General features: G+C 52.7%; 2 protein-coding genes and 2 non-coding genes across 10 annotated transcripts; 2 read left to right on the forward strand and 2 right to left on the reverse strand.

Annotated features, from left to right (window-relative positions):
- Positions 1-1,745: 1,745 nt before the first annotated feature.
- LOC102686390 (protein lifeguard 1) lies at positions 1,746-11,903 on the forward strand. 5 transcript variants are annotated; one of them, XM_069188637.1, is made up of 9 exons: positions 1,746-2,197; positions 2,233-2,373; positions 5,247-5,398; positions 6,476-6,598; positions 7,553-7,650; positions 9,893-10,093; positions 10,724-10,852; positions 10,931-11,074; positions 11,443-11,903. In XM_069188637.1, exons 3-9 carry the CDS (start codon positions 5,269-5,271, stop codon positions 11,593-11,595), a joined length of 978 nt encoding a protein of 325 aa, XP_069044738.1. In that variant the 5' UTR covers positions 1,746-2,197; positions 2,233-2,373; positions 5,247-5,268; the 3' UTR covers positions 11,596-11,903. The 5 variants fall into 5 exon arrangements, with proteins under 5 accessions (XP_069044738.1, XP_069044739.1, XP_069044743.1 ...); XM_069188638.1 differs by having other exon boundaries at positions 1,746-2,373; positions 5,242-5,398; XM_069188642.1 differs by lacking the exon at positions 1,746-2,197 and having other exon boundaries at positions 2,225-2,373.
- Positions 11,904-12,101: 198 nt separating this feature from the next.
- parp2 (poly (ADP-ribose) polymerase 2) lies at positions 12,102-27,133 on the reverse strand. Of its 3 annotated transcripts, none has more exons than XM_069188635.1 (17): positions 26,101-27,133; positions 22,672-22,878; positions 21,962-22,123; positions 21,058-21,128; positions 20,491-20,541; positions 20,307-20,403; positions 19,904-19,979; positions 18,830-18,932; positions 17,867-18,026; positions 16,967-17,105; positions 16,287-16,350; positions 15,786-15,920; positions 15,451-15,578; positions 14,937-15,036; positions 14,451-14,549; positions 13,722-13,846; positions 12,102-12,870 (listed from the first exon to the last, which is right to left on the reverse strand). In XM_069188635.1, the coding sequence occupies exons 1-17, from the start codon at positions 26,174-26,176 to the stop codon at positions 12,711-12,713; spliced, it is 1,953 nt and encodes a 650-aa protein (XP_069044736.1). In that variant the 5' UTR covers positions 26,177-27,133; the 3' UTR covers positions 12,102-12,710. The 3 variants fall into 3 exon arrangements, with proteins under 3 accessions (XP_069044736.1, XP_069044735.1, XP_069044737.1); XM_069188634.1 differs by having other exon boundaries at positions 12,102-12,873; XM_069188636.1 differs by lacking the exons at positions 22,672-22,878; positions 26,101-27,133 and having other exon boundaries at positions 12,102-12,873; positions 21,919-22,078.
- Positions 26,708-26,781, forward strand: trnai-aau (transfer RNA isoleucine (anticodon AAU)). Its single transcript has one exon. It is a non-coding gene; the product is annotated as a tRNA-Ile (tRNA).
- trnai-aau (transfer RNA isoleucine (anticodon AAU)) lies at positions 27,105-27,178 on the reverse strand. Its single transcript has one exon. It is a non-coding gene; the product is annotated as a tRNA-Ile (tRNA).
- Positions 27,179-27,721: the final 543 nt, after the last annotated feature.

Raw genomic sequence — 27,721 nt, forward strand, 5'->3', positions numbered from 1 at the left:
CCAAACTAATTTCAAATTTATATTCCTAAACATAGTATTCCAAAAAGAGACACGGAACGTATCAAATATAAATTACCTAATTACGTAAGTTCCTAATATAATCAGTATTACAGACTTCTCAAACGAGGCGCCCTGATATCCGCTCTACGCCGTGACGCAACAGCCTGGAGCCGGAGTCTTCTTTCGGGACCGCTTAGCGTTTCCGGCCGCAGTTCCTCTCTCTGTCTCCCGAGAGATCCCCTTCAGAGCCTCGCTGCGGTCTGCTGGGGGCTGTATAGGAACAGCGCCAGAGACTCCGGGCTCGAGTTACCATATAGTAACGGCCTGGGAACAAGAGATCACACACTGTATTATTACTATTATTGAGAGACAGGCTCACTGTTCCTCAGGCTGTGACAGGAGATCACACACTGTATTAATATTACTGAGAGATAGGCTCACTGTTCCCCAGGCCGTGACAGGAGGTCACACACTGTATTATTATTATTATTATTATTATTATTATTATTATTATTATTATTATTATTATTATTATTATTATTATTGGGAGACAGACTCACTGTTCCTCAGGCTGTGACAGGAGATCACACACTGTATTATTATTATTGAGAGACAGACTCACTGTCTGTTCCTCAGGCTGGGACAGGAGATCGCACACTGTATTATTATTACTGAGAGACAGGCTCGCTGTCTGTTCCTCAGGCCTTGACAGGAGATCACACACTGTATTATTATTATTGAGAGACAGGCTCACTGTTCCTCAGGCTGGGACAGGAGATCACACACTGTATTATTATTATTGAGAGATGGGCTCACTGTCTGTTCCTCAGGCTGTGACAGGAGATCACACACTGTATTATTATTATTGAGAGATGGGCTCACTGTCTGTTCCTCAGGCTGTGACAGGAGATCACACACTGTATTATTATTATTGAGAGACGGGCTCACTGTCTGTTCCTCAGGCTGTGACAGGAGATCACACTGTATTATTATTATTGAGAGACAGGCTCACTGTCTGTTCCTCAGGCTCTGACAGGAGATCACACACTGTATTATTATTATTGAGAGACAGGCTCACTGTCTGTTCCTCAGGCTCTGACAGGAGATCACACACTGTATTATTATTATTGAGAGACAGGCTCACTGTCTGTTCCTCAGGCTGTGACAGGAGATCACACTGTATTATTATTATTGAGAGACAGGCTCACTGTCTGTTCCTCAGGCTGTGACAGGAGATCACACACTGTATTATTATTATTGAGAGACAGGCTCACTGTCTGTTCCTCAGGCTGAGACAGAAGATCACACACTGTATTATTATTATTGAGACACACTGCGGCTGAAGTCTGAAGGTGAAGTCTCTGTGGGCACAAATGGCGTTTATGCAGTCTCAAAGAGTAGTTTTTTTCCCTGCATCTGTGTGGGGAAGATCACCCCCGAAACGTGCAGGCTTGAATTCCAGGTGCCCTGTCCTCTGTTCTCCTGTCCCTGCTGGGACCCCCAGTTTATTTGCTAGGGGAATAGGAACAGCTCTTCCTCCGGGACAGCGGATGGGGCGTGTGTGTGTGTGTGTGCGTGTCTGTGTGTGTCATTCCGGGAAGGCAGCTCCGCTTGGTTCCTCTGTTGTGATCAGTTTGTGGTTTCCTCACCTCTGACTCCCACCATATTGAGGAAATGTGTGTGTGGGGGGGGTGGGGGGGGGTTATTGCCGATTGCGATTTTTTATCTGGCAGTCTCTCGGCAATTGGTGTGAAAGTCAGTCAGTCAGGCAGACAGACAGAGCATCAGTCAGACACAGGATCAGACAGAGCATCAGTCAGACACAGGATCAGACAGACAGAGCATCAGTCAGACACAGGATCAGACAGTCAGAGCATCAGTCAGACACAGGATCAGACAGACAGAGCATCAGTCAGACACAGGATCAGACAGTCAGAGCATCAGTCAGACACAGGATCAGACAGACAGAGCATCAGTCAGACACAAGATCAGACAGTCAGAGCATCAGTCAGGCAGAGCATCAGACAGACACAGGATCAGACAGACGGAGGATCAGAAAGTCAGTCAGTAGATCAGACAGGCAGTCAGTGGATCAGACAGACACAGGATCAGACAGTCAGTCAGTGGATCAGACAGTCAGTCAGTGGATCAGACAGGCAGTCAGTGGATCAGACAGACAGTCAGAGGATCAGACAGTCAGTCAGAGGATTAGACAGACAGTCAGAGTTCAGCCAGTCAGAGGATTAGACAGACAGAAGATCAGTCAGACAGACAGAAGATCGGTCAGACAGACAGTCAAAGGATCACTCAGGTCTGTCCAGCTGTTCCGTTTGAAGCAGAGCAAAGAGAGAAAGTTGACGAGCTAAACCAAAGGTAAGATATCGCTTGCGCCAGCGAGGTCGCTGTGGGACTTGTGTTCCCTCTGTGTCCTGTCACTGTTTGAGACGAGCTCCTCTCCTCTCTGATGTCCGTGGCTGTCTGGGCTCGACCTGGAAGATGTACTCATTTTAGAGAGAAGCCACAGAGATCAAGTGTCCTTTAACACAGAGAGGTTGCTCTGCTTTGTGGAAGTAGAAGTCTTTAGAAGGTTTGTTGAATTTTTATAATCTCTCAAGTCTTTATTGAAACTTGATATCATTTTTATGAATCGCCTGTGAAACATGTTCAGTGCAACAGGCAGGCAATCAGAAGCAGCCGCTTGAGTTAGAGCTGAGTGGAGGAATGAGAAACCTCCTCTCTCAAAGAGGGTTACGGCAGGTTCTTTCCCACGCACTGATTTACTCAGTATCAGCAGTGAAACAGGAACCACAGACACTACATGGTGTTAAAACCATAGAAACCATAGAGGCACCTCTTTACACAGAGGGTGGTGGGGGTGGGGAACAAGCTGCCCAGCCATGTTGTTGAAGCCGATACCCTGGCTTCTCTCCAGACACAGCTGGGTGAGATCCTCCAGTCAGGATAGGAGGCTCCTCTTTACACAGAGGGTGGTTGGAGTGTGGAACAAGCTGCCAGTACCCTGGTTTCTCTTCAGACACAGCTAGGTGAGATCCTGCAGTCAGGTCAGGAGGCTCTTTACATAGAGTGTGGTGGGGGTGGGGAACAAGCTGCCCAGCCAATTCAATCAATCAATCAATCAATCAATCAATCAGACCATCCATCATTTGAAAGCTCAGACAGGGCGTGACGACACATCTTCTCCACACGCAGTTTAATGAGATGAACAAGTGGGTTCCATGGTTTCAGGGCAGGGGGCAGACGAGACGTTTGTCTTTGATGGTCTCTGTTTTTGTCTCCCCCATCCAAAAGACATTGACGAGGTGTGTAGAAACGCATGAAATGGTGAAATCCCTCTTTGAGCAATCCGGTCTCATGCAACTTCTTAGGCACTGGGCTCTGTCTATATAGGTGGCTTTGCAAGGGTCTGACGTCTGTTAGACAACCAGGACTTGCAAGATCTGTAAGAGCTTCCAAAAGGCCCTCGGAGTCTCTGCTCGAGTTTTCTGCTGTTTGACCAGCTTGACCTGTTATTGGCACAGGTGAGTCTTTGAGCTACACTCAGAATTTCGTCGTTTATTGATCTTTAATCCACTGGGATCAGAGTTCACTCACTGATTGATCTTTGACCCGCAGTGATCGGGATCACATCTCTTATCAGTCGTTGGTCCACACTCATCTGTATTTCAGTATTTATTGATCTTTGTTCAGAGTCTCGGCACTTATCATTCTTTGATCCGCCCTGAGAAGGATCTCATCATCTCTCGGGCACTGATCAGCCCCGATCAAGATCCCGTCCTTCATCAATCTTTACTCCACGCCACCTGATCACGCAGATCAAGGTTATTCACACGTGGGCAGGCTGTGTGAGACGTTACAGCAGAGCCACGGTCCTCTCTGACGGCCTCACACCGTCACATTTTGCCTGTGTGGACACAGACCGATTGACGGCTGTTGACGGAGGGGGCTGCAGGGTGAGCAGACAGTCACCCCTCTCAGGATCTCCTTTCCCTCTCCCGTCCTTCACTCCATCTGCTCCTCCGTGAAGCTGAAAGACGTGTCTCCGTACTAGGAGACAGACTGGCAGCCCGATGTGGTGCAGTGCTCAGAGTTGCCGGGGCCCTGGGGTGCTGTCTGTGTGGAGTTTGCACGGTCTCCTCCCGGGTTCCTCTCACAGTCCGTAGACAGGCTGGTTCTGGGATACCTGGCCCTGGTGCGGGTGTGGGTTTGTGTCTCTGTCTGCTCTGTGGCGTCCCATCCGGGGTGTACCCTGCCCTTCTGCCCACTGCCTGCTGGGATAGGCTCGACCTCCCCCACCGCGATGCCGAGCTGGCCAAGACGCTCAGAAAACGGGCAGGAACCAGAGCTCTCGGGCTTGACCGCTAGTGGCGCAACCTGCGGCAGGAGAGCTTCGGGGAGCTGCGTCAGCATCTAATCAGGGAAGGGCTCTTGGTGGGACGAGACCAGGGCGACGCCAAGGCCCGAAAGCACCAGCTGCTGCATCTGGCCCTGCGCGTCGGTGTCGTAACAGGTCGCACGGGGGGGTCTGAGGAAACTGGCGCGCGAGTTCCCAAAAGCTGAAGTGTTTCTGAGCATTTTGTAATGTCAGCGGCTTGGCTTTCCCTGCTTTACATAACACCAGTGTGGCAAACTGCTGTGTGCTGAAACATCCTCTGTAACAGCCCTCTGTGTGAAGCAAGCCTCTGCTGTAAAGAGCTCCCACTGATCAAGAGTCAAAGAAAAAACAACCCCTTGATTTTGTTGCTATTGGCCTGTTACAGTGTACCCTGCACTTCTGCTCTGACTAACCCTAGGAGAGACCTGACAGGTTTACTATCATGGTCTAGATTCATGGGACTCTGTGTCTAATGATTGTAAATCCAGCTGAATCTGCAGGGCTAATTGGGATCTGTATTAACCCCTCTCACTCAGTGCAGTGTTAATGTACTGGAGTGTCCAGTCAGTGTGTCTGTATTAACCCCTCTCTCTCAGTGCAGTGTTAATTTACTGGAGTGTCCAGTCAGTCAGTGTGTCTGTATGAACCCCTCTCTCTCAGTGCAGTGTTAATGTACTGGAGTGTCCAGTCAGTGTGTCTGTATGAACCCCTCTCTCTCAGTGCAGTGTTAATGTACTGGAGTGTCCAGTCAGTCAGTGTGTCTGTATGAACCCCTCTCTCTCAGTGCAGTGTTAATGTACTGGAGTGTCCAGTCAGTCAGTGTGTCTGTATGAACCCCTCTCTCTCAGTGCAGCAGACTCCTGGAGAAAGGCACTATGACGGATGTGAAGACTGCAACAGTCCCTCCTGGTTCTGATCCACAGCAGCAGCCCGGTTTGAGCTCAGGTCCTCCTGCTCCTTCGTATGATGCTCCTCCTCCCTACCTGCCCCCTCCATACCCCACAGGTACGGTTGCACCAGTCCCCCCAGTCCCTCCAGTCCCACAGCCTGTGAATCAGCAGGATCACAGCAACAGCTGAGCCGATCCAGTGAGGAGAACTGGGATCTAGTCCCGATCTGGTCTGTACTGCTATGGATAACAGTGTCCCAGTCCGCTACAGGTTAAACATTTATCTTAACTGTCTTCAGTAGATATCTAATTAAAGGTCGTTGTCTTCGTCTGTGGTATAGTGTCTGTATACTCTCATACCCCGGTTTCCGAGCCTAATTCGTTCCTGAAACTCTTTTCTGAAGGCGGGAGATCGTAAATTGACAATAAATTATTTGTTTTGGGGAAAATGCCACCCCATTCCGAACCGAACACAAGTTCACTCCAAAACCACCCTATAGCTGTGAAATAATTGATATCATATTTAAATCTTTCATTCTTTCGTAATAGATCGCTATCCAAGCGATCGGCTAGAACGATATGCATACTGTTGTGGGCTAGGACGCTTTTTCCCTTCCTGAAGACCCCACAATGAGCAGCAGCTACAAAACAAACACACCAGAGCACTTTGAAAAGGAGCTTTCGCTGTGGCCGTAAAGAAGGCGCTGCGGCCTCACGGCGCCCGCGCAGAGACGGGCAGCTGTTCGGCGGCGCTGAATCCAGATGTTCGCCGAAGGGTCTCGCCCCAAAATCGGTCGCTTTTGAACTCCGAAGTTCGGAGTAGCGAAGCTCCGTCCCCATAACGAATCACAGGGTACGAATCCTTCATGTTCGGACGAGCGACAATTCGTCCACCGAACGCTGTGATACCGGGGTGTGAGTGTATGTCGGATAAGATCAGACTGTGTTGTCTCCTGAGGGATTGTTTTATGGATACCCAGCACTCCTGTACATTTAAATAGAATGCAAACAAAAAAAAACCAAAACATTGCAAAAAATGAGAAAAACATTGCACATTTAAAGCCTAAACATGGTCAGTTGTCGTCACAGCAGCCTTTTCTCCCTGTTTCTCCGTGGTCGTCCGCAAGATGCGAGTTTCTCTTCAGTGCGGTGTGAATATGGTCTTTCTGAATTTCCCACTCTCTTTCCTACAGCCATCTCTTACGCACCCGCTGGGCCTTACCCAGCCCCTCCCTCAGTAGCTGCGATGGTGCCCCCCCCTCCGGGAGAGATAGGGTTCAAGGTGTCAGAACAGCTCCCTCCAGTGGACAGCGAAGGTAAGTGCAGCCATTTTAATTCACCTTTGATGAGATGAGATAAGATCACTTTACTGGCCCTATACAATCTCTTGCATTAGGAATTTGTCTTTTCGTAGATCCCAGCTTGTTCTCCATGAGACACACAGACAGGGAGAGAGAAGCTGGGGGTCAGAGTGCAGTGTCAGCCATTTATACAGCACCCCTGGAGCAGCTGGGGTTGAGGGCCTCGCTCAGGGGCCCAGCGGAGTAGGATTCCTCTGCTGGCCACAGGATTCGAACCGGCAACCTTCCAGCCACAGCCACACCATAATTAATATACACCTTTATAGCACCTGGGGACTCCCCTCCACCACCACCAGTGTGCAGCCCCACCTGGATGATCCTCCAGTCCGCTCACACACTCCAGCTCTCAGTGGGGAGGAGAGCAGAGTGATTAGGCCAGTTCAGAGAGGGGGGTGATCAGGAGGCCGTGATCGGAAAAGGCCAGGGGTGATGGCCTCATTTTGATATTAGAAATGTTTGGAAAAGGGATGCCCAGTGTATTTTATGCAAACCGTTTGACATCCAATTATTCAGTAACGCAAATCAGCTTTTTAGAAATCACTACTGGATCTGGTTCTTAGTTTGGCCCTTTGGAAGTTCAAGCGATATTTCCAAGATCAGTCAGGCTGTCCTCTCCATGGCCGTGATGGTGGTGATGATGATGATGATGGATGCATGAACGCCTTCCCCAGAGAGGCGCCTCAGGCCTTCTGCAACGCAGCCCGGAGGCTGAGCTCAGCCGGTAGAGCAGGAGACGCTCCGTCTCAGGGGCCGGGACGTGATCTGCATGCCGCGTGATCGCCTTTCTCCAATCGGGGGCCGGACGGCCTCGCCTCGTCTCGTCTCTCTCCTTCCCATGAGCACTTGAGCAGGGCCAGGGGCGGCTGATGTCTGAACGTCTCCCTCTCTCTCTCCTCCGTGGGCGTGCAGCTCCGGCCCCGTGCGAGACGAGTGTGCCCGTGGGCTGCGTGGAGCTGGTGGTGAGCGCCTTCGACGACAAGAACGTCCGCAGGGCCTTCATCAGGAAGGTGAGCCGCCTCTCCACCTATCCTCTTCCTCAGAGCCATGCCGAAGTGATGTCACTTTCTCTCTCCTTGAGTGGTGTGAGAATCACCTCCTTCTCTTTCCCAAACACCTGACTGACCCGCTGAGTGCCCAGCCTGGCGCTGATGTGTCTCTTGAATGTTCATGCTTTCTGTCCAAGTGTTCAGTGTGCTGAAAGTCTCTCTTTCTGCAGGTGTTCAGTGTGCTGGCTGTCTGTCTCTCTGTACAGGTGTTCTGTGGGCTGACTGTGCTGTATCTCTCTCTCTGACTCCAGGTGATCAGTGTGCTGACTGCGCTGTATCCCTCTGACTCCAGGTGTTCAGTGTGCTGACTGTGCTGTATCTCTCTCTGACTCCAGGTGATCAGTGTGCTGACTGCGCTGTATCTCTCTCTGACTCCAGGTGTTCTGTGTGCTGACTGTGCTGTATCTCTCTTTGACTCCAGGTGTTCTGTGTGCTGACTGTGCTGTATCTCTCTCTCTGACTCCAGGTGATCAGTGTGCTGACTGTCCTGTATCTCTCTCTGACTCCAGGTGTTCAGTGTGCTGACTGCGCTGTATCTCTCTCTGACTCCAAGTGTTCAGTGTGCTGGCTGTGCTGCATCTCTCTCTCTGACTCCAGGTGTTCTGCGTGCTGACTGTGCTGTATCTCTCTCTGACTCCAGGTGTTATGTGTGCTGACTGTGCTGTATCTCTCTCTGACTCCAGGTGATCAGTGTGCTGACTGTGCTGTACCTCTCTCTGACTCCAGGTGTTCAGTGTGCTGACTGTGTTGTATCTCTCTCTCTGACTCCAGGTGTTCAGTGTGCTGACTGTGTTGTATCTCTCTCTGGCTCCAGCAGTTCAGTGTGCTGTATCTCTCTCTCTGACTCCAGGTGTTCAGTGTGCTGTATCTCTCTCTCTGACTCCAGGTGATCAGTGTGCTGACTGTGCTGTATCTCTCTGACTCCAGGTGATCAGTGTGCTTACTGTGCTGTATCTCTCTCTGACTCCAGGTGATCAGTGTGCTGACTGTGCTGTATCTCTCTCTGACTCCAGGTGTTCTGTGTGCTGACTGTGCTGTATCTCTCTCTCTGACTCCAGGTGATCAGTGTGCTGACTGTGCTGTATCTCTCTCTCTGACTCCAGGTGATCAGTGTGCTGACTGTGCTGTATCTCTCTCTGACTCCAGGTGATCTGTGTGCTGACTGTGCTGTATCTCTCTCTGACTCCAGGTGTTCAGTGTGCTGACTGTGCTGTATCTCTCTCTGACTCCAGGTGATCAGTGTGCTGACTGCGCTGTATCTTTCTCTCTGACTCCAGGTGTTTAGTGTGCTGTATCTCTCTCTGACTCCAGGTGATCAGTGTGCTGACTGTGCTGTATCTCTCTCTGACTCCAGGTGATCAGTGTGCTGACTGCGCTGTATCTCTCTCTCTGACTCCAGGTGATCAGTGTGCTGACTGTGCTGTACCTCTCTCTGACTCCAGGTGTTCAGTGTGCTGACTGTGTTGTATCTCTCTCTCTGACTCCAGGTGTTCAGTGTGCTGACTGTGTTGTATCTCTCTCTCTGACTCCAGGTGTTCAGTGTGCTGACTGTGTTGTATCTCTCTCTGGCTCCAGCAGTTCAGTGTGCTGTATCTCTCTCTCTGACTCCAGGTGTTTAGTGTGCTGTATCTCTCTCTCTGACTCCAGGTGATCAGTGTGCTGACTGTGCTGTATCTCTCTGACTCCAGGTGATCAGTGTGCTTACTGTGCTGTATCTCTCTCTGACTCCAGGTGATCAGTGTGCTGACTGTGCTGTATCTCTCTCTGACTCCAGGTGTTCTGTGTGCTGACTGTGCTGTATCTCTCTCTCTGACTCCAGGTGATCAGTGTGCTGACTGTGCTGTATCTCTCTCTCTGACTCCAGGTGATCAGTGTGCTGACTGTGCTGTATCTCTCTCTGACTCCAGGTGATCAGTGTGCTGACTGTGCTGTATCTCTCTCTGACTCCAGGTGTTCAGTGTGCTGACTGTGCTGTATCTCTCTCTGACTCCAGGTGATCAGTGTGCTGACTGCGCTGTATCTTTCTCTCTGACTCCAGGTGTTCAGTGTGCTGTATCTCTCTCTGACTCCAGGTGATCAGTGTGCTGACTGTGCTGTATCTCTCTCTGACTCCAGGTGATCAGTGTGCTGACTGCGCTGTATCTCTCTCTCTGACTCCAGGTGATCAGTGTGCTGACTGTGCTGTATCTCTCTCTGACTCCAGGTGTTCTGTGTGCTGACCATACAGCTGCTGGTGACCTTCAGCATCGTGTGCCTGTTCACCTTCTGGCAGGGGCTGAAGCAGGCCGTGCAGAAGAACCTGTGGATCTACCTCAGCTCCTACATCATCTTCGTGGTCGTGGCCCTCGTCGTGGAGTTCTGCGGCTCCATCCGCAGGAGGCACCCCTGGAACCTCATCGCACTGGTGCGCAGAGCGAGAGCAGGGCCGGTCGGCTCCCCCTCCCCCCCCCCCGTCGTGATCGTTACAAAACGCAGTGCTGCCATCCAGGGGAAAAAAATCCTGAGTTATCTCAGAACGACGAGGAAATGACAGCGTTATTATGAGATAGTACATCGTGTACTTCATGCGATCATCAGGCGATAACACAACTGTCGTACAGCATGTCCATCATGATTAGCCGACTTTCAGTTTGAAGCAGTACGTCCCGGTCAGTCTTCAGGACACCTGTGAGCGTCCCCCTGGTTATAATTGTGTTATAACGTTTCATTCTGAATGAACCCCAGGGGAAAGTCAGTCCGGACACATCCTGCTGGGTGCTGGACACTGTCCCCGACACTGCACCCACAGCTCCAGTGCGTACACTCAAATGATCCGCAGTGTCACCATCAAAGACGAGAGAATGAGGGTGGCTCTCAGGATTGTGTTTTGGTTTCCTCGGCGATGCGCTGCAGTGGATCGCGGGCTTCCCCGACAAACCACTGCTTCCTGGCCGTTCCGAGAGCGGAGACAGAGCGCCGCGAGCGTGTTCCTGCTCCAGCGCGGCCCAGGCTGGATCGGGAGCAGGGCTCAGTACCCTCGTGTCGTCTCCCGCAGGGCACGGTGACCCTCAGCCTCTCCTACATGGTGGGCACAGTGGCCTCCTTCCACAACACCACGGCCGTGCTCATCGCCATGGGCTCCACGCTGGCCATCACCTTCGCCGTCATCGGCTTCTCGGCGCAGGTAGGGACTGCAGCCCGCACCGCGCCCGCCCCCGGCCCCCGGCCCCGGCCCTGAGCGCTGTCGTCCGTGTCTCCGCAGACGCGGGTCGACTTCACCTACTGCAACGGCCTGCTCCTGGTGCTGGCGGTGGACCTGGTCATGTTCGGCTTCTTCAGCTGCTTCTTCTACTCCAGCGTGCTGCAGGTGCTGTACGGCAGCCTGGGCGCCCTCCTCTTCTCGCTGGTAAGGACCAACTCGCCCGCCCGCGCCTGTGTTCCTGTCCTAAACCCCCCTCCCTCAGTGCAGTGTTCATGTACTGGAGTGTCCAGTCAGTCAGTGTGTCTGTATGAACCCCTCTCTCTCAGTGCAGTGTTAATGTACTGTAGTGTCCAGTCAGTGTGTCTGTATGAACCCCTCTCTCTCAGTGCAGTGTTAATGTACTGGAGTGTCCAGTCAGTCAGTGTGTCTGTATGAACCCCACTCTCTCAGTGCAGTGTTAATGTACTGGAGTGTCCAGTCAGTGTGTCTGTATGAACCCCTCTCTCTCAGTGCAGTGTTAATGTACTGGAGTGTCCAGTCAGTCATGGTTATCCCCTCTCCCTCTGTCTCAGTTCCTGGCAGTGGACAGTCAGCTGGTGCTTGGAAGACAGAAATACGCCCTGAGTGCAGAGGAGTACGTCTTCGCTGCCCTAATCCTCTACCTGGACATCATCATGGTCTTCCTGTACCTGCTGATTCTGCTGGGCGGCAGCTCCAACAACTAACACACAGGATACACACACACAGGACACACACACATACTGCATACACAACCACTGGACAAAATACCAGCCTTCCCTTTCTCTGTGCTCTATCTGCTGCTCTCTGTCCTCTGCCCTCTATCTGCTGTCCTCTGTCCTCAGTCTGCTGTCCCTCTGTCCTCAGTCTGCTTTCTCTGCCCTCTGTGCTCTGTCCTCAGTCTGCTGTTCCCTGCCCTCCTCCCAACTGAAGTCCCAGCAGTCCCAGCACCCCACTTCCCAGTGGCACTGTTAACGTCCGGCCCCTGACAAGAAATAAAGTTGGTTTCTGCTTCCACAGCGTGGCCTTCGTTTTCATTCTGCCCCTCCGACGAGCTCAGCACTGCAGCTGTGAGGGAGGTGGGACTTCAACCACGGGGCTCGTTAGGTGCCTAGTGAGCTTCTGGTAACACTTAATCACGCTTAAGTAATCATTTGCCCAGCCGACCGAAGTCACCCACTCGGAATCTGAGTGCGAGTGAGTGAGGACGGACTTCTTAACAGAAAGATTTATTTATAACACCTGAAAGGAAGGCACAGTAAACTTCTCACACACGCACAGCCACACAGCGCTGTTAAGCTTGAAGTGCAGCCAGTGGCCACAGCAGCCCCGCGTGACGTCAACACCACCGACTCCACCCTGACAGCTTCTCTTCGGGTAACACCGGGTAACAAGTACAAAAGGAAAAATGAAAGCGTGGGCCGCGACGACGAAGAAGAGGAAAGACGAAAACGGGCCGTTTGAGTTGATCCCCTTTACAGGACAGCGTTTTTACCCCCCCTGGGGGGTGGGTCTTTGGCTCCCTTTTTGGGTCTCTCTCCAATTCAGGCGCAGTCCCAGTGCCCAAACTGTCCCGGGACAGGACCCTCTGTCCCTCTTGTGTCTGTCTTCCGCACCTACGCTGCCTCCAGAGCTCCTGCTTTCTTGGGTAGTGTCTCCGAACTTATTTTCCGCCGGACTTTCAGATGAATTAGGAGCGCGTTCTGCATCGTGAAGGCACACTGCCCCCACCCCTCACCTCCTCCACCTCCCCCGGTGTCCCCCCCCCAGTGTCAGCTCGGAGTTCTGCCAGATTTCTTGCCGCCTCGCGGACGGCGGCGTCTCACCACGGCGAGGGGTAGTTGAAGCGCACCCGGAGGAGGAACCTCATGCGCACCTGGTTGGGGTCGTAGACGACGAACTCGTTGTAGAGCAGGGTGTAGCCCTGCTCGTTGGCCACCCCCGTCCGGACGGCCGGGCCCAGGGGCACGCCGACCCCGTCGCTCCTGGGACAGGGGGAAATAGTACAACAGTAAGAAGCAGAAGCAGAAGGAGAACAAGAATAAGCAGAACAAGTAGAAGAAGAACAAGAATAGTACAACAGTAAGAAGCAGAAGCAGAAGGAGAACAAGAATAAGCAGAACAAGTAGAAGAACAAGAATAGTACAACAGTAAGATGCAGAAGCAGAAGGAGAACAAGAATAAGCAGAACAAGTAGAAGAAGAACAAGAAGAACGCGGGGAAAAAGGGGAGAAGAACAAGAATAAGCAGAACAAGATGAAGGAAAACAAAAAGAAGCAGAAGAAGAAGAGGAACATGAAAAAGAAGAATGAGAAAGAACAAGAGAGGACGCAGAACAAAAACAAGCAGAAAAAGAACAAGAACGAGAAACTATTTGATACTGTAAGACATGCGGACGGCCAGAGATGTGGTGATAAATAAGCGTTAATTAAAAAAAACAAAGACCGGCCCCTCAGGAAAGCCCGGCGCCAGCGGGAGCCCTGCTCCCGTCCCCAGACAGGGGGCGCTGTCCAGCAGTCTTTCCACACCTCCAGCTTCTCCGCACCAAAGGAGAGGCCTCAGCTCCAACCCAGCCGTCTCATGACTTCCATTAGGTCAGCACGGGCCGACGCGACAGGCTGCTGCTGTGCAGCTCTACACCACAGCTACGACTGCTGAGGAGGCGATCCACCGGAGCGGTTACTGTTCGTGAGGGGAACTCGCCACACCTCACAGCCACACACGCAGTCGGTACCAGTCCTGCCCCTGCTGGTACAGCGGCCGCCGCTACTGCACACCGCAAGGCAGAGGATGCGCCGCCACCACTGGAGGAGCGAGCCGGCGCGGGACTCACAGCGCCACGGCGTTCCTGGGGTCCGGCGCGGTCTGGCCCAAGCCCTTGGTGCTGTGCTTTCCGGGCGGCAGCTTGTCCGCGTTGTAATCGGCATGGAGCAGCTCGTTACAGTCCCCCAGGGCGACCTGTAGCGGCGTCGACACAGGACACTGCCGTCAGATACCCACGCCTCGCTCGTATTCCCGGTTCCCGGCTTGGCGGGATCACCCCGGGAACAACTGGAATGGACTTTTAGAATCGATGACATGACTTGCTTCTTTCCTTATCGTCCCCAGATAGCACGCGTACACACGCTCTCACAGTGCTCAAACACACGTTGGTACGCATACGCACACTCACAGTGCTCAAACACACATGGGCACGCGCATGCACACGCACACTCACAGTGCTCAAACACACGTGGGTACGCGCACGCACACTCACAGCGCTCAAACACACGTGCGCACACACACTCACAGCGCTCAAACACACGTGCGCACACACATGCACACTCACAGTACTCAAACACACGTGGGCACACACACTCATGTTGCTCAAACACACGTGGGCATGCACACGCACACTCACAGTGCTCAAACACAGGTGCGCGTGCACACACACACTCACAGTGCTCACAAACACACGTACGCACATATGCACACTCACAGTGCTCAAATGCACGTGCGCACACATACACAAAAACGTGCGCCGTGCTTCGACCATCCTGGGATACTCCTGCCATCGGCGTACCTCACTGAGCAGCAGCAGTCCTGTGCTGTTCTTCTGGTTGGCAAAACAGTAGTTTGCACTTTTAGATGACATGTCCGCAAAGTAGATTCCTTTTCCAAACTAGCCAGAAGAAGAGGGAGAGAGAGGAAGGAGCAAGATTAACACACACTGACGTCTACTGGACTGACTGCTTTCAGCGTCGGGAGTTATTAACCATTATCATAATCAAATCCCTGTTGAGACACGTGTGTACAGAACAGTCTGAACCACAATGGGCTTCACTTCACTGGACTGGGCTAGACTGCAAGCACTTCATCAGACTCCAACTCACACAGATACATTGAGACAGACTCATTCCTGTCTCAGTGACTCATACAAATCCAGCGTCAGTGTCTCTTGCAGACGGACAGAGCCAGTGTCTCTCGCAGATGGAAACCAACAGTGTCCTTCGCAGACGGACAGTGCCAGTGTCTCTCACAGACGGACAGTGCAGTCTCTGTCTCTTACCATGTACCCAGTGACTGGTGCCTCTGGTGGAGCCACTCTCAGCCCCTTATTCAGAATCCCGACCCAGTTTGAGAGACGGGAGCCATGCCACAGCAGAGTCCTGGGGGAAATCAATCAATCAATCAATACACCCCCACAGGACTGGCTCCACTTCACTTTCCACTGAGATGTGTAGTCAAAGGGGTGGTTAGGTGTGCAGAGAAAGAGACAGTTAAGACTCGGGGACACACAGTGACTCGCAAAGACACACAGAGACACGCAGAGACCCACGGAGTCTCACAGAGTCTCACAGAGTCTCACAGAGTCTCACTGACATTCACAGAAACTCATGGAAATTCAGTGACATTCACAGAGACTCATGGAGACACACAGTGACTCACGGGGACTCAAGGGGACTCACGGGGACTCACGGGGACTCACGGGGACTCACGGGGACTCACGGGGACACAGTCAGACTCAGAGACACGGATGCAGACATGGAAAAGAGGCCGAGGCACTCGCAGAAGGAGACTACCTGTTGTGCAGGTGTGAGCAGAAGGCCTCTTCCTCCCCCTTCCTGTTCACGGTGAAGATGTCCAGCACGGTCATGGTGTAGTCGCTGTGAGTGGAGGCGTGGGTGGACTGCAGGTAGCGCTCCAGCAGCTGAGGGGAGGGGAAGAGAGAGAGAGGGAGAGTGACAGATGGGAAGCCGGAGCAGACTCAGAGCCAGTGTAGAGGACTGACCAAAACCTGCACCACATGGACCAAGAGGAGAGCGAGACGGAGAAGCTGGAGTGCCCGAGACCAGGCTGTGAGAGGGGTGCTTCCAGAGCTGTCGGACACAGAGAGGCACAGCGCCGGCACACGGACCTGGTATTCCTGGGAACTGGGCTCCACGGGCTCCAGCTCACAGCACAGGGTGTGGTACTGCCTGTCCAGGGGGTGTTCATCACCACTCGCACTGGACTGGACCATCTTCACCGCGATCTGGATATCACTGAGGGCCTGACAGAGAGAGAGAGATGTACACTCCTCACTGAGAGACAGGCTCATCATACCCCTGACTGACTGAACGCCAGGTCTGCTCTGAGCCAGTGAGACTCTCTCTGCACGCAGTGCGATTCCACACACAGGGAGAGAGATGTACACTCCTCACTGAGAAACAGGCTCATTATACCCCTGACTGACTGAATGCCAGGTGTGCTCTGAGCCAGTGAGACTCTCTCTGCACACACACTGCGATTACACACACAGGGAGAGAGATGTACACTCCTCACTGAGAGACAGGCTCATCATACCCCTGACTGACAAAACGCCACGTCTGCTCTGAGCCAGTGAGACTCCCACTAATACAGACGCATGGACACTCACCTCCAGCAGAGCGATCTTCTCCTTCAGCTCCTGCTCAGAGCGAATGAGGGGTGGGGTGCGTAACCTAAACACAGACAAGGAGAGGGACAGTGAGCAGAGCAAGGTGTGATGAGAGATACAAGATGTAGCTTTTCCTGCTGCTCTCAACACAAACTTGCACCACCAAGCCGTTTCTCTACATCAAAATGTCCTTCCGAGTCCCTGCAAATGTCACATTCAGGAAAGAAATGCCGAACATAAATACGACCACATACACTTTAAAACAGTCCCGATGCTCTGAAATGTCACAAACTCTTTCTGCAAACACTCCACGTGACAATATCATAATAATAAAATTCCTTACGCTTGATAAGAGCTTTGCTATATCAGCCTCTCTCCTTCAACACCCACAGAGTATATCAGTCCCATTCACACCCAGATTGCACTGCAGAAAAGTGCTGCCGTGTGCAGCAGTTATCTGCTCCACGCAGTTCTCTTGTGGCTTCTATCAAGATATCAAGAGGCATGTTAGAACAGAGTGATAGCGTACTGCAGCACCTGGTTCTGCAGGGAAACAGTGTTTCTATTACAGCGCTGTGTCACAACAGCGCTCTACTGTGCACTATAAGTGCACGTCTTGTGCACAGTGTGCACTACAGTGTGTACGCAGCAGGGTGTGCTGGTATGTGGGGTGTATTTACCCAAAGTCATGTGGAATGCGGGTGTAAAAGGTATTGCAGGCCTCCAACAGCTCCTTGCTTGTCTTCTTCTTGTTCAGGCATTCCTCGATTCTCTTCAGGGCCTCGTAGCCCCCCTTGATCTGCTGTGGTGTCAGTTTCCCTGGTTTCACACACACAGGCAGGGTGTTAACTCAGGCGTAGGGATTCTACACACGCCGACACCCGTTTCTGTACTGTGTTCTGTCACTCAGTGCAGTGTTAATGTACTGGAGTGTCCAGTCAGTCAGTGTGTCTGTATGAACCCCTCTCTCTCAGTGCAGTGTTAATGTACTGGAGTGTCCAGTCAGTCAGTGTGTCTGTATGAACCCCTCTCTCTCAGTGCAGTGTTAATGTACTGGAGTGTCCAGTCAGTCAGTGTGTCTGTATGAAGCCCTCTCTCTCAGTGCAGTGTTAATGTACTGGAGTGTCCAGTCAGTCAGTGTGTCTGTATGAACCCCTCTCTCTCAGTGCAGTGTTAATGTACTGGAGTGTCCAGTCAGTGTGTCTGTATGAACCCCTCTCTCTCAGTGCAGTGTTAATGTACTGGAGTGTCCAGTCAGTCAGTGTGTCTGTATGAACCCCTCTCTCTCAGTGCAGTGTTAATGTACTGGAGTGTCCAGTCAGTCAGTGTGTCTGTATGAACCCCTCTCTCTCAGTGCAGTGTTAATGTACTGGAGTGTCCAGTCAGTGTGTCTGTATGAACCCCTCTCTCTCAGTGCAGTGTTCATGTACTGGAGTGTCCAGTCAGTCAGTGTGTCTGTATGAACCCCTCTCTCTCAGTGCAGTGTTCATGTACTGGAGTGTCCAGTCAGTGTGTCTGTATGAACCCCTCTCTCTCAGTGCAGTGTTCATGTACTGGAGTGTACGGTCATTCTCTCTCACCCAGTGGTGCCTTCTTGGTGTCAAACTTCATCTCCAGCACACACTCCTCCATGGCCTTCAGGTCACAGATCAGCTCCAGGAGGGCCTGAACTCTCTGGTCCAGCTTAGATTCCGGACGCTTGGGCTGGGTGGCTAATTGAGCCCCAGGCTTCTCCTCCTCCTGGGGAAGAGAAGGAATGAAAGGAGAGGTGAAGTGGGGCGGTGGGTACTGAATGCGTTAGCTATGGTCTGGAGGGAGAGAGACTGTGTCACAGGTATTAAAGAGGAACTGGAGTCCTAATTTCTCTGACCAGTTATTCAATCTCGGTAACGAAATAAATTCACTGACAGTATTGCAAAATTTGACAAATTTCGAATTAAACACAAAAATTGAGAATTTAATAAAAGTACTGTGTGGTCACCATGTTGTCGCAAACCACTGGTCTCGCCACAGGCGAGAGGGAGAGTTTGTGAACTGTGTGACTAGATGTGACCCTTCCTGCTCACTAGTCACTGTCATGACTAATGTGCTGTGATGGGCGAGCAAGTAAGTGCAGATTGTGCAGCAGACGTTTCACTGCAGAAATGTTCCAGAGTTAACAAGTAAGTAGTATATGTGGGCAAAACTATCTCCAAGCCTGCTTGTTTACAGTGTCACAGGGCCAATTCACCTCACCTGAGGTTCTGTTGCTTTATTTGGAAGAGCAGACAATTATAGCAACATGGTGCTGCAAAGACCTGGAAATTCGGTCTATTTTGTGATGTAAATTGGAGATTTTACGTGTTACTACGTAGGTTTAACTTTCATTGTGGTTTGAGATGCGCTCATCAATGCCGATTCTTCGGAACCCCAAAGTGTAAAAATAGTGTTGCAGCTGCCCCTTAAATTGACTCCAGCTTGGATGTCATGAGCAGGGTAAAGTTTGTGAGCGCACAGGGGGAGGAGGAGGAGATGGACGGACAGAGACAGACGGAGAGTCTTGCCTTCTCCTCGGTGCTGTAGTCCATGTGCACGATGTCGTATTTCCCCGCCACTTTCTCAAACCGGGAGCGGTCCTCCCACTCGTTCTTCGTCTTGTCGAAGAACCTGAGAGGATCACGAAAGAAGACACGAAACCAGAGGTGCACACTTATAAACAGTGACAGACCGTCAAGGACTCAGTAATTTTTTAACAGACAGTAGAAATTCAGGTTTGACTGTTTCTGTTACACCCACTCATACTGGAAGAGCTGGCTGTGTAATTTGCTCATCTCTCGCGGCTACAGACCCTATGACCGCACATAGGGGTGGATGAGACTCTCTCTGATCAGAGACGGACCGCTACAGAGTGAGGAGACTCTCTCTGATCAGGGACGGACCACTACAGAGTGAGGAGACTCTCTCCGATCAGAGACGGACCGCTACAGAGTGAGGAGACTCTCTCCGATCAGAGACGGACCGCTACAGAGTGAGGAGACTCTCTCCGATCAGAGACGGACCGCTACAGAGTGAGGAGACTCTCTCTGATCAGGGACGGACCACTACAGAGTGAGGAGACTCTCTCTGATCAGAGACGGACCGCTACAGAGTGAGAAGACTCTCTCTGATCAGAGACGGACCGCTACAGAGTGTAGACTCTCTCTGATCAGAGACGGACCGCTACAGAGTGAGGAGACTCTCTCTGATCAGAGACGGACCGCTACAGAGTGAGGAGACTCTCTCTGATCAGAGACGGACCACTACAGAGTGAGGAGACTCTCTCTGATCAGAGACGGACCGCTACAGAGTGTAGACTCTCTCTGATCAGAGACGGACCGCTACAGAGTGAGGAGACTCTCTCTGATCAGAGACGGACCGCTACAGAGTGTAGACTCTCTCTGATCAGAGACAGACCGCTACAGAGTGAGGAGACTCTCTCTGATCAGGGACGGACCACTACAGAGTGAGGAGACTCTCTCTGATCAGAGACGGACCGCTACGGAGTGTAGACTCTCGTCAATCAGAGACAGACCGTCACAGAGTGTAGACTCTCGTCAATCAGAGACAGACCGTCACAGAATAACGAGACACAAGCTCACTTTTTCTTGAAGACATCTTTAGCTTTGTTCAGGTCTCCTCCACATGGCACCAGGCTGTTCTGTCCAGACTTCCCCACTGATGGAGACAGAGAGAGACACTCACAGTCACACACTGGATCTCACCTCCACACACACACAGTCACACACAGACTCTTACCTCCACACACACACACAGACTCTTACCTCTACACACATAGATACACATTGGACCTTAACTCTACACACACAGTCACACACAGGCTGGTACCTCTACACACACACTCACAGTCACACACAGACTTTTACCTCTACACACACACACACTCACAGTCACACACAGGCTAGTACCTCTACACACACACTCACAGTCACACACAGACTTTTACCTCTACACACACACTCACAGTCACACACAGGCTAGTACCTCTGCCCCATCTCATCCACACGCTGTAGACCTGCGGCCCGTCATCCTGGAGCAGCTGGATCAGGTAGTACTTGTTGTTGTTGAACTGGACATTTGTCTGTAACGTCGGGACAGCAGAACACGGGCCTGGTTAGTCGTGACTCCAGCCCGGAGGACAGACTGTCCACCAGTCCGGCTCTCTTACCTGGTTCAGCATGACGTCATAGACATCCTCTCCCTCGCAGTACACATGGGCCTGGGGGGAAGGGAGAGTCCCGTCACTTCAATTCTCCCCGGAAAACATGACAGGAAGCGCGACCTCTCTCTGTGTGCAGGGAGCACCCTACCCTCCGTCTTCTCCCCACCGTTCACACACATACTTACACTCACACTCTCACACACTCACTCTCACTCTCGCACACTCTCACTCTCGCACACTCTCACATTCTCACTCTCGCACACACTCACTCTCACACACACTCACTCTCACACACACTCACTCTCACTCTCGCACACTCTCACATTCTCACTCTCGCACACTCACTCTCGCACACACTCACTCTCGCACACACTCACTCTCGCACACACTCACTCTCGCACGTGCACACAAATGAACAAAGAAGAGGAGAAGAAGATGGAGAAGGAGAGAAAGGGGAGGATGAGAAGGAGAGAAAGAGGAGGTTGAGATGATGGAGGAGAGGAAAGAGGAGGATGAGATGATGGAGAAGGAGAGAAAAGAGGAGGATGAGGAGATGAGAAGGAGGGACGTTACCTTGCCCAGTTTGGCCTTGCACTCAGCGTCGACGGGAGCCCTCCCCTTGAACACCACCCTCTTCACCACCTCTGGGGGCACAGAGCACACAGCAGGGCAATGAGCAGAGTGATTCTTAACAGCACACGCCCCCCTCCCGCACACACGCCCTGCGTATGGCAACACATCAGCGGGCAAGCAAAAACCATTTAAACACGAGGCTCTTCTTTACACAGAGGGTGGTGGGGGTGGGTGACAAGTTGCCCAGCATGCTGTTGAAGCTGATACCCTGGCTTCCTTCACGAAACAGCTGGACAAGCTCCTCCAGTCAGTAAAGCACTAACAGACAAACATGCTAGAGGGGCTGACTGGCCTCCTCTCATGTGTGTTCTTCAATCCTTCCATTATCTAATTCTTTATCCAATTCAGTGTGAAGACACCTGTCCATTACAGAGCCCATCACAGGACACACACACACCCTGGACAGGACACCAGCCCATCACAGGACACACTAACACCCACTCTGGACAGGACACCAGCCCATCACAGGACACACACACAAACACACTCACACCAGGGCCAGTTTTACCAGAAGCCAGTTAACCCAACAGCATGTCTCTGGACTGTGGGAGGAGACCCACATGAACACAGGGAGAACATACAAACTCCACACAGGCTGAACTGAACCCAGGGCTCAGAGTTGCGAGACAGAAATGCTACCCACTGCACCACTTTGCTGGTGTCCTGTCCAGGGTGTGTGTGTGTGTGTGTGTGTGTGTGTGTGTGTGTGTGGGGGGGCAAAGAAAAATTACTAACACATCACTGCTCCAGTCATAACTCATGCGGACAAAACACACCACAGCCAACACACGGACGACTTACTGAATGAATGGGTTTTTATCGAATCTCTGGACCTGCCAATCACCTTTGCTGTCTGTGCTGTCATTGGAGCTGCCGGCCGCAGGCCCCACCTTCTGACTCCTCCCCCCAGCCCGGTCTCCCTTCCGTCTCTTTGCGATTGGCTGCTCCTCCTCTGGCTCCTCCTTCACAGTGTTTGCAGAGTCCCCGCCCCCGTCATCTCCATTAGCTGAAGGAGAGGCGCAGGTCAGTCACGGAGAGAGAGAGAGACAACGGGTCAGCACCTCCAGAGAAGAGAGGGTCTCCCAGGGAAATAGCTCCCTCATCGTGTCCTTACTTTTAATTTCGTTGTGGGACTCATTTATCTACAGCAACCTATCCAGACTGACGTCACTCACCTCGCTACCAAACTCGCTTAGGTACAGATAATATTACATCAAGGGACCAGCTGCCTTAGTGAGGGCTTATTGGAGTCCGGCTACCTAATTACCCGTGCATTAAAAGAGCTAATTAACTGAGACGAGAATGAAGCAGGTGAAATAAACAATCTGTTCTCGAGACCGCAGACGCGATGGCAGGTAGGTGATCTCAGGGGAAGATCTTCACAGAGAGGCACGTAAACAAAGAGAGACAAGGGGACGGAGGCAGGCAGAGAGACACAGAGACACAGACAGGAACACAGGCAGAGAGAGGGGTAAAGGTGCAGAAGTACAGTGGTAGAGAGAGACAGCCAAGCGGGTAGAGAGACAAAGAGAGACAGGCAGACAATTAGCTGACCAGGCTGTTCTGAACGGACGGCTCTCTGGAATTTGGTGGTGCTGTTGATCTGGGTCATCTTCTTCAGGTCCACGGTGTACTTCCCAGAGCCCACCGGTACCGACACCGAGGCTCGGCCCGCCTGCGCTGCCAAGCCCAGCTTTGCGCACACAGCTGGGGAGTAGGGCTTCCAGCTGCCATCGTCATCCTGCCATTGCCACAGGCTCTCTGACAGAGAGAGCAGAGTCACACACTGCCACAGGCTCTCTGACAGAGAGAGCAGAGTCACACACTGCCACAGGCTCTCTGACAGAGAGAACAGAGTCACACACTGCCACAGGCTCTCTGACAGAGAGAACAGAGTCACACACTGCCACAGGCTCTCTGACAGAGAGAGCAGAGTCACACACTGACACAAGCTCTCCGACAGAGAGAACAGAGACACACACTGCCACAGGCTCTCCGACAGAGAGAGCAGAGTCACACACTGCCACAGGCTCTCAGACAGAGAGAGCAGAGTCACACACTGCCACAGGCTCTCCGACAGAGAGAGCAGAGACACACACTGCCACACGCTCTCCGACAGAGAGAGAGCAGTCACACACTGCCACAGGCTCTCTAACAGAGAGAACAGAGTCACACACTGCCACAGGCTCTCAGACAGAGAGAGCAGAGTCACACACTGCCACAGGCTCTCTGACAGAGAGAGAGCAGAGTCACATACTGCCACAGGCTCTCCGACAGAGAGAGAGCACAGTCACACACTGCCACAGGCTCTCCGACAGAGAGAGCAGAGACACACACTGCCACAGGCTCTCTGACAGAGAGAGAGCAGAGTCACACACTGCCACAGGCTCTCCGACAGAGAGAGAGCAGAGTCACACACTGCCACAGGCTCTCTGACAGAGAGAGAGCACAGTCACACACTGCCACAGGCTCTCTGACAGAGAGAGCAGAGTCACACACTGACACATGCTCTCCGACAGAGAGAACAGAGTCACACACTGCCACAGCCTCTCTGACAGAGAGAGAGCACAGTCACACACTGCCACAGGCTCTCTGACAGAGAGAGCAGAGTCACACACTGACACATGCTCTCCGACAGAGAGAGAGCACAGTCACACACTGCCAAACGCTCTCTGACAGAGAGAGAGCAGAGTCACACACTGCCACAGGCTCTCCGACAGAGAGAGAGCACAGTCACACACTGCCACAGGCTCTCCGACAGAGAGAGCAGAGACACACACTGCCACAGGCTCTCTGACAGAGAGAGAGCAGAGTCACACACTGCCACAGGCTCTCTGACAGAGAGAGAGCAGAGTCACACACTGCCACAGGCTCTCTGACAGAGAGAGCAGAGTCACACACTGCCACAGGCTCTCTGACAGAGAGAGAGCAGAGTCACACACTGCCACAGGCTCTCTGACAGAGAGAGCAGAGTCACACACTGCCACAGGCTCTCTGACAGAGAGAGCAGAGTCACACACTGCCACAGGCTCTCTGACAGAGAGAGAGCACAGTCACACACTGCCACAGGCTCTCCGACAGAGAGAACAGAGTCACACACTGCCACAGCCTCTCTGACAGAGAGAGAGCACAGTCACACACTGCCACAGGCTCTCTGACAGAGAGAGAGCAGAGTCACACACTGCCACACGCTCTCCGACAGAGAGAGAGCAGAGTCACACACTGCCACAGGCTCTCTGACAGAGAGAGAGCAGAGTCACACACTGACACACGCTCTCCGACAGAGAGAGCAGAGTCACACACTGCCACAGGCTCTCCGACAGAGAGAGAGCACAGTCACACACTGCCACAGGCTCTCCGACAGAGAGAGCAGAGTCACACACTGCCACAGGCTCTCCGACAGAGAGAGCAGAGACACACACTGCCACACGCTCTCTGACAGAGAGAGAGCACAGTCACACACTGCCACAGGCTCTCTGACAGAGAGAACAGAGACACACACTGCCACAAGCTCTCTGACAGAGAGAGCAGAGTCACACACTGCCACAGGCTCTCTGACAGAGAGAACAGAGTCACACACTGCCACAAGCTCTCTGACAGAGAGAGCAGAGTCACACACTGCCACAGGCTCTCTGACAGAGAGAGCAGAGTCACACACTGCCACAGGCTCTCCGACAGAGAGAGCAGAGACACACACTGCCACAGGCTCTCCGACAGAGAGAGCAGAGTCACACACTGCCACAGGCTCTCCGACAGAGAGAGCAGAGACACACACTGCCACAGGCTCTCCGACAGAGAGAGCAGAGTCACACACTGCCACAGGCTCTCCGACAGAGAGAGCAGAGACACACACTGCCACAGGCTCTCTGACAGAGAGAGCAGAGTCACACACTGCCACAGGCTCTCTGACAGAGAGAGAGAGCAGAGTCACACACTGCCACAGGCTCTCCGACAGAGAGAGCAGAGTCACACACTGCCACAGGCTCTCCGACAGAGAGAGCAGAGACACACACTGCCACAGGCTCTCTGACAGAGAGAGCAGAGTCACACACTGCCACAGGCTCTCTGACAGAGAGAGAGAGCAGAGTCACACACTGCCACAGGCTCTCCGACAGAGAGAGCAGAGACACACACTGCCACAGGCTCTCTGACAGAGAGAGAGAGCAGAGTCACACACTGCCACAGGCTCTCTGACAGAGAGAGCAGAGTCACACACTGCCACAGGCTCTCTGACAGAGAGAGAGAGCAGAGTCACACACTGCCACAGGCTCTCCGACAGAGAGAGCAGAGACACACACTGCCACAGGCTCTCTGACAGAGAGAACAGAGCCACACACTGACACAGGCTCTCTGACAGAGAGAGAGCAGAGTCACACACTGAGACAGGCTCTCTGACAGAGAGAGCAGAGACACACACTGACACAGGCTCTCTGACAGAGAGAGAGCACAGTCACACACTGCCACAGGCTCTCCGACAGAGAGAACAGAGTCACACACTGCCACAGGCTCTCTGACAGAGAGAGAGCACAGTCACACACTGCCACAGGCTCTCCGACAGAGAGAACAGAGTCACACACTGCCACACGCTCTCCGACAGAGAGAGCAGGGGGGAATGACACGGGACCCGATGCAGCCCACGGTGCTGTACAGGTCCGCTTGATTTACACGCCAGGCAGCACACCCCCTCTCAACGAGGGCTGCTCTCCAGCGGCCGAGACCGATCGCAAATCCCACGGCACGAATGCGACCGTGCCTCGCCGCCAGAGCTGGAGAACAATTCGCAGCAAAGCCCCGTTCGGCTAACCGAGAGCACGGAGCCGCAGAGTGGCGGAGAGACAGCCGGGAGGCGCCCTGTTTCTCCGGCCGGCGTGTGGTCCCTCACGCGTGTACACGCGTGTTCTTTCAGCCTGTTTCCTCTGCTGTGGGGGTCTCTAACAGGACAGCCCCCCAGTAAAACAAAACGGTGTCTGTTCCGCGAACTACCTGGTTTCTGCTCAGTCTGGGCTGTTTCTTCTGCTGAAACCTCAGTCCTGTTACGGCTTCCTCGGGTCCGGGGCATGGTAACACAGAAAATATATATATATGTGTGTGTGTGTTACCAGGTCCCTGGAGTTGGGGAGTTTCGGTGTTGTTATGTAGTTAACGGATAAGGTGGTAGTCGGCGCAGTAACTCTTTCTAGCTCTCTTGTTGCTCCGACCTACAGGAAGCGCGCGCGCGCGGGCGCCCTCCACTCGTCCTCGCCATTGGTCGACGTCGCTGTCAATTAGACTCGGTGGAGGTTCTCATTGGCTAACATGAGCGAATGCGGGACAAAGAGGCAGGGGTGTGCGTGTGTAAGCCCCGCCCCGGTGGACTACAATGGTTTCCCTGGGTTCGTGTGCTGAGGGCGGCCGCAGTGACACAACCGGCCGTTTCACTTAAAAAGATGAGAGCGGTGCTTTTCGCATTGGCCTGCGGGGAATTTTAGTGGTTGGCTTGGTTAAATTTGCTAGTGAATGCTTCTTTTTTGACTGCCACGGACACGAGTGGGCTGAGGTGGACGTCTTAACTGGCTTTTCGGATGGATCCCTGGGAACTGGCTCTGCGTGGGGCCGGTTAGCTCAGTTGGTTAGAGCGTGGTGCTAATAACGCCAAGGTCGCGGGTTCGATCCCCGTACGGGCCAGCGGGTCTTTTTGTTGTTCTGTCCCCCCGAACTATTTCACGTCGTGCACGCTCTTTACTTTAGCGTTGTACCTTTCTCTTTACAGCAACGCTGGAAACGAAACAAAAACAAAATAAAGATTTCCCCTTGTCTTTCTTCCGAAGATGAAGTGCGATTCAGACTGCGAACGGAAGTGTCGCCTGCGGTCGTGTCGCCTGCGGTCTGGACCCTGTGACCTGGCCTTGCTGCAGCGTTAAGGTTCACCGCCGCTCACACCGCGGAAGTACATAGCGTGCACCTGTAATGGCTCTGAGGAAAGGAGCAAAAGATAACAAAACACCCACTGGCCCGTACGGGGATCGAACCCGCGACCTTGGCGTTATTAGCACCACGCTCTAACCAACTGAGCTAACCGGCCTGCTGGAAGAACTTGCTCATGATAGTGCTCTCAGTGGTGATGGAGGTGATTCACTGAGCTTCCGTTCTCTGTGGGGTAAAGAGACTCTTCTCTTCACAGAGGGCGCCCCCACGTGCGGCTTTTCTCATCAACAGCTTAGACACCAGAAACAGACTGCAAGCTGAAAATAACGCTCTAACCAACTGAGCTAACCGGCCCCAAGCCACCCAACATCCAGGGAGCCGGTGGAAAAGCACGTACCGACGTCCATCTTGGTCCACGCGTGTCCGTGAGAGTCAGAAGCATTCACCAGCAAACTTAACCAGACCAGACACTAAAAATAACATCCCCCGCAGGCCAATGCGAAAAACGCTGCTCTCATCCTTTTAAAAGAAACGGCCGGTTGTATCAAAACCCCTGCCTCTTTGTCCCGCCCTCGCTCATGTCAACCAATGAGAGCACACGCACACACACACTTCGTTTTTTTTTTTCCGTGGGGTGGGGTAACGTGTAACGAGGTGCCGGTTAGCTCAGTTGGTTAGAGCCTGGTGCTAATAACGCCAA

The sequence above is a fragment of the Lepisosteus oculatus genome, chromosome 4 (assembly GCF_040954835.1).
Source record: "Lepisosteus oculatus isolate fLepOcu1 chromosome 4, fLepOcu1.hap2, whole genome shotgun sequence".
Lineage (NCBI taxonomy): Eukaryota > Metazoa > Chordata > Actinopteri > Semionotiformes > Lepisosteidae > Lepisosteus > Lepisosteus oculatus.